Source organism: Anoplopoma fimbria, chromosome 23 (genome assembly GCF_027596085.1).
Source record: "Anoplopoma fimbria isolate UVic2021 breed Golden Eagle Sablefish chromosome 23, Afim_UVic_2022, whole genome shotgun sequence".
In the NCBI taxonomy this organism is placed as follows: domain Eukaryota; kingdom Metazoa; phylum Chordata; class Actinopteri; order Perciformes; family Anoplopomatidae; genus Anoplopoma; species Anoplopoma fimbria.
The window spans coordinates 15,702,309-15,712,584 of record NC_072471.1 but is presented as its reverse complement, the minus strand read 5'-3'; the positions used below and the strand labels follow the sequence as shown (position 1 = coordinate 15,712,584).

The window sequence follows — 10,276 nt, the reverse complement described above, 5'->3', positions numbered from 1 at the left end:
TTCATAGTTTGGTAGTACGCATGTTTTAGGGTTTAAATTATTTTTCCCCAAGCCCATCTGAAAATAATATTATTTGTATAAGCAATACCATATTGTATAACCTACACAATGCAAGCTTTGTCACCATATTTTTTTTTTTTTTTTTTAAATTGGTATTTGTCAATAAAATGTTTCCAACTTTAAGAAATATAGTTTTTTTTATTAAAAGGAAGAAACAAAAACATCTCATGATAACAGTTGAGAGTAAAACGTGGTGAACAGAGTCAAGGTGGTCTGATGAAAACCAAACAGCTTGATCTTCTTGAATCTCCGTCAGTCACTGCCAGCAGGTTCCACAAGAGGAATTCCTCTTTTTTATTTCGTCAAAACTGTCTCCCAGAAGACTGAAAGGACAATTGGTGGTGGACGCGGTGTGAATGTATGTTTGGTCATAAATCTCAAATCTGTGTTTTTCGTCATAGGATGTCTTTTTAGGTACATCCCTCCAAAAAATGTGCGGTAACTGCTGTCTTTGAATTACCATGTCCTATCTCTGCTTTGCAGCCACACTGGTCAAGGCACATGTAAAATCTTACCGTGAAGCACCTTTGCAGCCCAGCTCCGTATTAAAGTCTCAAAGTGAGTTCATAGCTTGTTTCATTCCTTTTTTTGTAGACATTTTCTTCCTTTTACGAAGACCTCCTTCAATAAATAACACAAATATATTCATACGTCATATATAGATAGATAAACATGTATAAACTACATGCATTTCATATAATTTAAATAATTTATATGTACAGTTCCCCCTCACACACTCCCTCCCTCCCAACCCAGCCCTTCTCAAACGAGTTCATCCGTAACAGCGGCACTGCGCCTGGCTTGTGGATTTCCAGCGCATTAAAGTGAAATATCATTTAAACGGACCCAAGATTTCTTCAGTAGAAGTTTCAGTTTAGAGCAGAGTGTTGCCCTTCACCACCATGACACATCGTCCTGTGGTGGGGAGCACCGTGAACAGGAAGTAAAATTCCATACAGGAAGTAGAACTCCAAATAAGTAGTCACCAGCGGGGCTTGCGTTTTTTTGTTTACGTCCTACGACGTTTCCTTGACAACGCGCAGACGCAGGAAGTGTCTATGCGTATCCACCTCCAGCCCACTGTATTGCGGACCTGCGTCAGCGCTCGAACGTACGTCTGCGTCGTCTTGCACTGCGAGTTCCAGTTCTTGTCATCGATGCCCCTGCAGCCGCCTTTGAAGGGCCTCGGGGTCCGACACCGTGTCTCATAAAAGAACTGTTTGATGTCCTGAATAGGACTGACTTTAAATTTGGCCAGGACGGTGACAGGGTAACCGCTGATGTCCACTGCATGGGTTTTATTCGTCACCCATGTGCTCTCGCTGTCGCACACAGAATATTCCCCACGATAGCTCTTGTGCTCGGCGTAGCGCTTCTTCCGCGTCTTGTTTCCCGCTGCCCCGTCCAATCCTCCACTCACATAATCGTCCGTGAGGTACAATGGCGGTGGCTGCAGTGGCGGCCGGTCGCTCAGCAGCACCCGAGGCGAGTTGTACCGCTTGTGCTGCCTGAGAAGGTCAGAGTTCAACAGCATCACCTGCTCGTCGGCAGCACCGTCGCTGCGACCCCCTGTCCCCCACTGCTCCGAATCACCCTGCTCCTCCAAAGGTAGGTTTGCGCTGAGGTGGGGGGGCAGCATGTCCGGGGGCTCGGTGTCCCTGCTTTTCCCCTGTTGGCTCTGGTTCCCCCTGGTCTTACCCCTCGTCAGGTCCGCCTGAAGCAGCTGGATGATAAGGGAGTTTAAGGGGTCGGGACTTGTTTGCTGCTGCTGCTGCTGTTGCCCCTGGCGACTGCTGTCCATGTTGGTCGCCTGGATACCATAGAGGTACACGAGGACCATCACATACAGCAAGATGGACATCACTAGATTCACCTGTAAGATCTGCAAAGACAGAAGGAGAGAGAGAGAGATAGACTTTTAAGAGATAGGCTATACTCCTGGTTGTCTGCATTACGGTAATGAATTAAAGTTTTTTTTGTTAATTCACATTTAACACATTAGTCCCTCTACAGCGAGGGGAGAGGGGAAGTCATTAGGCAAAGATACTGCATGAGGCAACGTACCCTCATACAATGTTGAGTATGATATTTTATGAAAAGTTATTTATAAAATTCATTCCATTCCCCTACAAATATCCAGCAACACAAGCGATCATACACTGTTTGGGCAACAAAACTACTTGGTTAGATTAAGGTAAAGAATGGTTTCGGCTTAAATAAAATAAGTTTGTTACATACATCATGTTCTTGATGTAGTTAAGTATGTTAAGTCACGTAACAGAGTTTATTTAAAGAAGTCAACGTTGACTTGGTTTCACATGGGACACAAACAGCTGTCTCCTGGGTGAAAGTCCTGTGTTTGTTTGATGCAGGTTAAATACAAATGAAAGTACTTTTCATTGGTTAAAATACAAACAGTGAATGTATTTCAACCAATGAAAAGTACTTTCATTTGTATTTAACCTGTGTAATCTTGAGCCAGGAAGTGCAAGACTGCATTTAGGTAAGTCAGGTGATGTTATATAAGAAGAGGGACAAAGACATAACATTTCTTTCTACAATCAACACTTGAAATGATGAAGGCATCGACCCCTTTTTTACCCTTGTTAAGTAAAAAGGGTCGATGCCTTTCTATAAACAATAGGAAGTTCATTATTGATTTTTATTTGGCAAGCTCATTTACACAGACAGCTGTTGCATCAAACTAGTTCAGTGATCTGCATGTCTACGTTGACATTGAAAACAGGAATATCTTATAGCTAATTTGGCATACATTTGTGGCTTCGTGGGAACCTTAAACTCTGTTACCACAATGTAAATAACAGCAGCAGCCTTTGTGTGTGTGAGTGTGTGTGTGTATGAACAAACAGCTATGGGAGCTGACGTGCTGCTACATGTACAGCATACCATGTGGCCATAAAACACCCATAATTAGCACATCTAAAACGCTCAACACAAGAATGAAATCTGGCTCACACAGACACACACACAGACACACACTTTGTTATCTTGTCGCTGTCTCTTACTCACGGTAATTGTTTTTTAACATGCAGTTGTAGTTTACTTTGTGGAGAGGCAGTTTTGGGATGGGAAGGTTGCCAGTTCTAATCCGGGGAGGAGCAGGATGGTTCTGGGAGGTGCCGCCCTGCTTCATATTGAACAGTGCCAGCAAAAACCATTGTAACCCAAAACTGTTGGATAATTAGTGAGATAGCCTAGGTCAAATTGTTTTACTTTTGTTTAATAGGATTTCAATAAGACAAACAGCTCGTCTGCGAGATATAATCAGGAAGTTCATTTTGTATAAATATAAAACGCACCGAACACTGTCTTCCTGAGTAGTGTTGGAAATGTTAGTCAGGGCTTGCATCTCACCACCATAGCTGCCGGCTCATCTCTTACTTCCTCCAGTCCGAGCCAAAAATGCCAGAAATATGACGAGTCCTACCTGAAATGTCTACTCTTACTGCAATATCATCTGTCATTTCTTGGCTCGTTCCACTCAATGGGGACATTTCATTTTTTCTTACATTTCATTGGGGCACACCCAGTCATATGATCCAGCCAGAAAGAGTTTCAGCTTTTTCAGTTTGTTTTGTCTCTTTTTTTAATGATGATTGCTCCCAGAAGAGTTTTTTAAAAACCCTGTGGGGATCATTAGGAGTTCATAGTATGACACGGTGTCAGAGAGCATTTTTCTCAAGTTTGTGTTTGTGCATGCTCACAAAAGCAGATGTTTAAGCACCACATGCCTGGTTCCTAATCAGCATGGGTCAGGATGTGCTGGCGGTGTAAACCTCAGAGAAAAGATATTACCTCTCCTAGTTCTCAGAAAAGCTGTTTCTATCTTGTTTATATCATTTATTTTACTAAAGTTGACTAGCCTAATAAATGTTAAACTTATTAGCAAAGCCAAACTGCAGCCACTGTCTTCTATTGTTGGACATCGGTCAGTTTGACTAGGGGGGACACTAGGGAGTGTTTTTCATTAATTTCCTTTGCCCAAGTTTTCACCATCAGTCCGGAGATTTCTCCCACTTTAAACCTTCAATCAAGGATTTCCTAGCCACTTAGGGGCAGCAGAAACAAACAGCATCGACATATAATCACATTAAGAGTTCATATGGCAACATATTTTGCAAGTTTACTTATTTGCACATACAGCAGATAGCGGTCATGTTTCTGGCCACCTAACAAAATCCAATATTTACTCTCCCTTTTACTGTTTTGGTCTCCACCAACTCCGGAGGGAAATATCTGGCTCTTTAGCTTCTATTGCTAGACTTCATTCACCGAGTAGCTGCCAACTTTATGTGTCTTACTTTGGTGCTAGGAAGGTTGCATACAGTGAGATTATCAGAACTTGTTTACCGGAAACCACTACTTGCTGCGGATGAAAACGATACAGATGAACAAACCGAGGTAGGGTTAATTTTGGAGATAAGGCAAAGATTAGTTTAATAAACAACTTCTTAGTATGTTTTGTTAGCTTGTCGAAAAAAGTGAAGAGCCAATGCGAGTCAAAGTGAATGCGCAAAACACTCACAATACGTAAGGCACTTTTCCCAGGTGAAATACCAAGTTTTCAGGGTGTCCTGTGGGTTCTTCACTACCATAGACTGTATAAAGGACATAGTCTCCATGACGTCACCAATAGGTTTCTGAATAGCTGTTGGGAAGCTCAAAGTGGTTGGCTCTGAACGTCGCCATATTGACAGCGACGACACAGCTTAACTCGCGACCCCAAAAATAGACAAAGATGTGGATCGTGGGTGTAGCGGAGGTGGTTGGTTTGTCACTTGATCACTACTAGTGACTTTGGCATACAAGTTGTCACGTTATCGTTTGTTGCAAGAGAGACTGCGTTCCGCCATAATTAACGTACATTCAACAAGTTTAGTAACCTTCTTAACTGTTGTCCAAGTAACCTGTTTCAAAGTAACTCTCCACCTTTCTTCAGCACTTTAATTTCAAAGATACTCCAGCTACCAATGTCTGGAATTCTCCTCAGCTGTCACTAGAAGAATTGTCTTTCTCTGACTTCTAGCCGGAAGTTCAGTTAAAACCATTAAAACCATGCAGCTTCCCTTTTAACTCTTCAGGTGCTCTACTATCCTCCAAGACGAGTCGCTCTTGTGTTTTATTATTGCCAAAATGACTAGTTGGTTTGACGCACTAGAAAGTTCACCGCAGGGGGTTTCTAACAGCTGTGAACGCCTCAAATAATACACTTTTTTTAAACCCTTAACTATCACAAGAAGGACAGAGGCTCCTCTGTTTCTAACAGCACAGGCCATGTGAGGCTGTCATCGAGTCACAAAATGTATCACAAAAGATCTGCTCTGCTAACCCTGAACCATTAACAAGGTGTGCACAGTGATTGGACAGTTACTTTTTAATACAGCATCAGTATGGCTTTGGTTGTGCTTCGCAGCTATACATGCAGTGAATGTGTTTGTGTGAATATGGAGAGAAGTAGTCCGGAAAAGTGAGGTATGCACAGTCGTACAGTATTTCTCCGCTTGAACACAACTTTAAAAGACAAAATGCTAACCAGTATGGGCTTGTTTTAATATATATATTCTTTAATTGTGGGTTGTCAAACCTAGCTTTACTTTGCATGACAACCTGACTTATAAACCAGTATTCCCTTCAAAAGACAAAATCGGGTATCAGCATACTTCTCTCCTGTGTCACCCGGTGTAATAATAGTATTCCCACAGAGAAGCAGGTGGTGATGCGCGTTTTATGTTTCGCATTAGTCATTGTAATGTTGCAATGCAACGCACACACGTTCTCACGCCCAACTCATCAAATACCGACGCTTGGTCATTGGCACCGCGCTTCAAACTATGATGCTCTAGTTACCTGTGTAGCTTCAGGTTTTTTTTGTTGTATATTGTCTTTTCGAAATAACCATTGGTGTTCACAGGAAATGAACAGTTTCCTCTAGTCACATGCATACAGTCTCTTTTCAAAATAAACTTATAATGGACAAACAGATGGCTGCAAACTAAAAGAGGTGATTTGTTCCCATCAGCATAGTTATGGCTGGATGATAAAGCTGTTGGAGGGAGGGAGGGGCATCTGTTCAGCAGCAATGTCACCTTACAATCAATGGCTCAGAAAAGACAAAAACACACTCAGCTCATTTCTCTCTGTTTCTGTCCAAAGAGAAGTATCAATTTGAATATTGGAAACTCTGCTCAGTCATGTGTAATTGCACAAACTAGTACCTTTGACTCAATACCTTGACACAACTTAACCCTGACACATAAGTCTTAACCCTCAAACAACCCCTTCTTCTTAGAGTCATTACACATTAAAATATAAACACTTAGACGTAATACACACACACACACACACACACACACACACACACACACACACACACACACACACACACACACACACACACACACACACACACTGTTTAAATGTTCATTGCAGTTAAGCATCTATAAATCCTTTCACTTTTTTACTTCCATGCGTTCTTATTCCTTTTGTAAAACTCGACAGCCAGCAGTTCAGAGATTCAGCAGCGTTACGCAATGATTTTCCTCTTTAAAATGCTATATTTCAGCTGTCACATGAGATTCATGGACTAAACAAATGAAGCATTGATTACTGAGTATTATTGATTTATTTATTGATCTACAGGTGATGGTTAACTAGCACACAAAACTTCACAGCCCAGACAAAGACACGCAGCTAAAACTCACTTTTTCACTTTTTTTGTGTGCATATTGGGTATGCGGAGAACCTACCAACCAATAAACTGTGTAATAAGACATCCCAGTAATGTTTTTGTGGGTTGCCTAGATCAGATGTAATCAACAAGCCATTCAGACTTGGCTCCCCTTCCTATGCCACCCGAAGGTCTGTCACTATAACTAATTTTGCGAGAGAAAAAATCAAACATAAATAAATGAAAACCAATGGACCCAAACAAAAAATAAAATGGAATCACAGGCTCTGTCAAAGTTTACGCAATTCCCAAGTCTTATAATGGGGGTTTATTCTGGCATAATGTTCGCTCAAAAGTTGGTGACATTCTTATGTAAACAATCGAAGAAGATGGAGGTCATGTCCATATATGATACAATAAGTCAGTATAGTATTTATTGTGACAGGCCTAGTTATATGCAGGCTCATTAGAATATACCACCACCTCATCTGGGAATCTCTTCCCACGGCTTGAGAAATCATTTTGCAAGCATGGGCCATATTTTTCTCTTAAGCCAATCAGAGCAGACTTGAGGTGGACTTAAAGAGAAAGGCGCTAAAACGTCGCATTTCAGACAGAGGGTGAATGCAGGTATATTCAGACGGACTGTATGAGAAAAGGAATGTGTTTTCTGATCATTAACGCATGTAAACATGTTCTGGTGGAAACCCAAAGTACAAATATGAACCTTGAAATGAGCATGATATGCCCCCTTTAATTAAATCAAAAGCAGCATCTGCCCTTTAAATTACATCTGGTTTATTCATATTCGTGGTGCTTAATGTGCTTTGCGATAATGCTACTCAGCCTAGAACACTCTGTCCTTCAGAGAAGCAGATTTGATTAGACCCCTTATTTTGACAATATGACATTAACCACTTACACAAACTTTGTGTTTTTAGCTCAATTTCTTTGCCTCTGCTTTGGTGCTTTAATCCAAACGTAAGAATAAGGATCTCTCTGTTAATCAGGCGCCTGGCCTGTGAAATCTGCATCCAGTGAGACAAATTCATTTTGCCTTCTTCTGCAACAGTAGAAGAAGAAGTAGAAGCCCTGACTGTAGTATATGGTGTTGACATTCAGACTTGTTCAGGCTAACAAAGTACAAAGTTTACTCCCTTAGTGGGCAGGCTGATGATGAGACTGTGTGTGTGTGTGTGTGTTTGTCGTATATATGTCCTGCCTTTCCACGCTTATTGTACAGGATAAGCATCTGTACAAGGACAGTGAAATTAGGAAACACCTCCCCACTGAGGACACTTTGCCCATCCTCACCTCCGTAAAAAAATATTTTAGGACTTGGGTTTAGGGTTTGTTTTATAATTAGGTGTTGGTTTAACGTTAGGGAATAAATGTAGTTGTTGAAGTCAAAGTGTGCGTGTGAGAAGAAAGCAGTGAAGAATAACAAGGCTGACAGATGTTAATGTTCCGCTAAAGATAAAATATATCGCTGTGCAGCCACAGTTTGGATATTATGAGTCCACCTGTTTCATAGGCATGAAGGTGAATGAAATAACAGACACAATCTGTTTATTATATTCATATAACATATTAATAATAATAATGTGTGACCACAGAGTTGATAATGAATGACAAACTCTTTTTGCTTGTTTCCCTGTCTTTCAGTCTGCTTTTGTATGACACTCACATCTGGAGGCAGTATGTAATCAATGCAAAAAAATAAAATAATCAAACTATATCAATATAATAAAATAGGATAATCGACAGGATGCATTATAAGGTTATTGACATATCAAATCGGAACAGTCAGAACAAATCAAACAATATTTCCCTTTTTGTCTTCTAGTGACATTCAGATCATTTTTCTTTCATCCTGAGTAAAAGTTATAAATCTTTCATGTGATATTTTGACTTGTGTAAGTAATATAACGTCTCATGTGCACTTTAGTCACAGTTCAAACACATATTATAAACTTTAACAATAATAGATGTAAATGTGCCTCACAGTTGGCCGTGGTTTCTGGAAAACGGGGTGTGCGGCTCTACTGCAGTCCACTTTAGATGATTTGGGACATTGTGATTGGCTTATAGACATCCAATCAAATAAGTCTGTGCATTTGGATAAAGTCACATGACAGTACTCGTAGATCCAGACATCTAGGAAAAGTGTTATGTCCTATGGAATGGTCGGGGTGTCTGAACGGTTAAACAATGAAATGGAAAGACTATACTGTGGTGTCTTTTGTAACGGTTAAGAAGTCAGAATGCTTCAAATGAAGTCCTCGTTGTGTCTGAAACAGCCACAGGTGCATAACCAGCATCCTCTGGATTCATATAAGTTGAGATGAGGTAAGATAAGATTCTCTTCATCCTGAGGGAAACTGTTGTGCAGCCCTTCTACAAAGTAGAAAATAAGGTGCAATAAGGTGCAAAACAGGTAGGATTATATGAGGAGTTGCGTATAGCTTTGTATGTACAATATCAAATTTGAAATAAGTGCATATGATTAAGTCATAATGTTCAGTATTTTGTCCATGATATTCCACATGTATCCACAACTGGAGTGGAGTAGTACCAATACTGATTCTTATGTAGTTTGAGAAAACCAAGATGGATTGCAATCATATTTGTGATCTGACTAAAAGAGAAGCGGTAATACATTAAAATAACCATCACTAAAAATGTGTAAATTGACAATTTCTTAAACTTTATTTGATTTGTACATAACAAACAACCACTCACGCTCACACCTACGGGCAATTTAGAGTTATCGAATAACCTAAGGTGCATGTCTTTGGACTGTGGGAGGAAGCCAGAGAACCCGGAGAGAACCCACGCTGACACGGGGAGAACATGCAAACTCCACACAGAAGGCCGTCTGGTCCGTGAAATGAACCCGGGCCCCTCTTGCTGTGAGGCGACTGTGCTAACCACTACACCACCATGCAACTGATGATTATAATACTTTGTTGAATACTTTGTAAAGCATCTGTACAAATTATTTAGATAGATGGATTGCGAACATATTGGTTGCCTCTCGATGGCTCTCAACATGGTGACGCCTGATCCCGCTGTTTGTAGCTAATGGAACAAACTGCATTACGTTACTGTTGTCCGCTGTTCTAATTTGTATGGTTCAACCCCCCACCTCATGATGACAGACTTTTTCCTCCTCCTTCGAATGTGACGTATTAGGTATAAACACTTAACATGTTTGAACAACCCTCCTCAGAAACCAGTTTGTTTAAAGCCAACCCCAACCTTTACTGCTTCTGCAGTCAGTCTAAACAGATATCAGATGAGGTTACAACCTGGCTGTTCATCCAAAATGCAACATTTGGAAGTATTAAAAAGCAGCGTTGCCTCCAGCTTGAGGTCCGAGCAAATCCCAGATTTCCTGGTGGATTTAAATTGCTCCCTTGGCCAAAAAGGTCAGAACGTTTTTCGCAGACCACAGAGGGCCATTTAATCCTTTTAGCTGTAACGTAACCCAATTTATCTGATTCAGACCGTGGTGGTTTCCTGCGC

General features: G+C 40.8%; 1 protein-coding gene across 2 annotated transcripts in view; it reads right to left on the bottom strand.

Moving 5' to 3' along the window:
- Positions 1 to 213: 213 nt before the first annotated feature.
- Positions 214 to 10,276, bottom strand: part of ntf3 (neurotrophin 3) — a 37,013-nt gene continuing 26,950 nt past the window's right edge. For both annotated transcript variants that reach the window (XM_054624676.1, XM_054624677.1), the window contains one exon: positions 214 to 1,942. In XM_054624676.1, the coding sequence (XP_054480651.1) occupies positions 1,070 to 1,942 (873 nt within the window). In that variant the 3' untranslated portion in view covers positions 214 to 1,069. The remainder of the gene's footprint in view (positions 1,943 to 10,276) is intronic.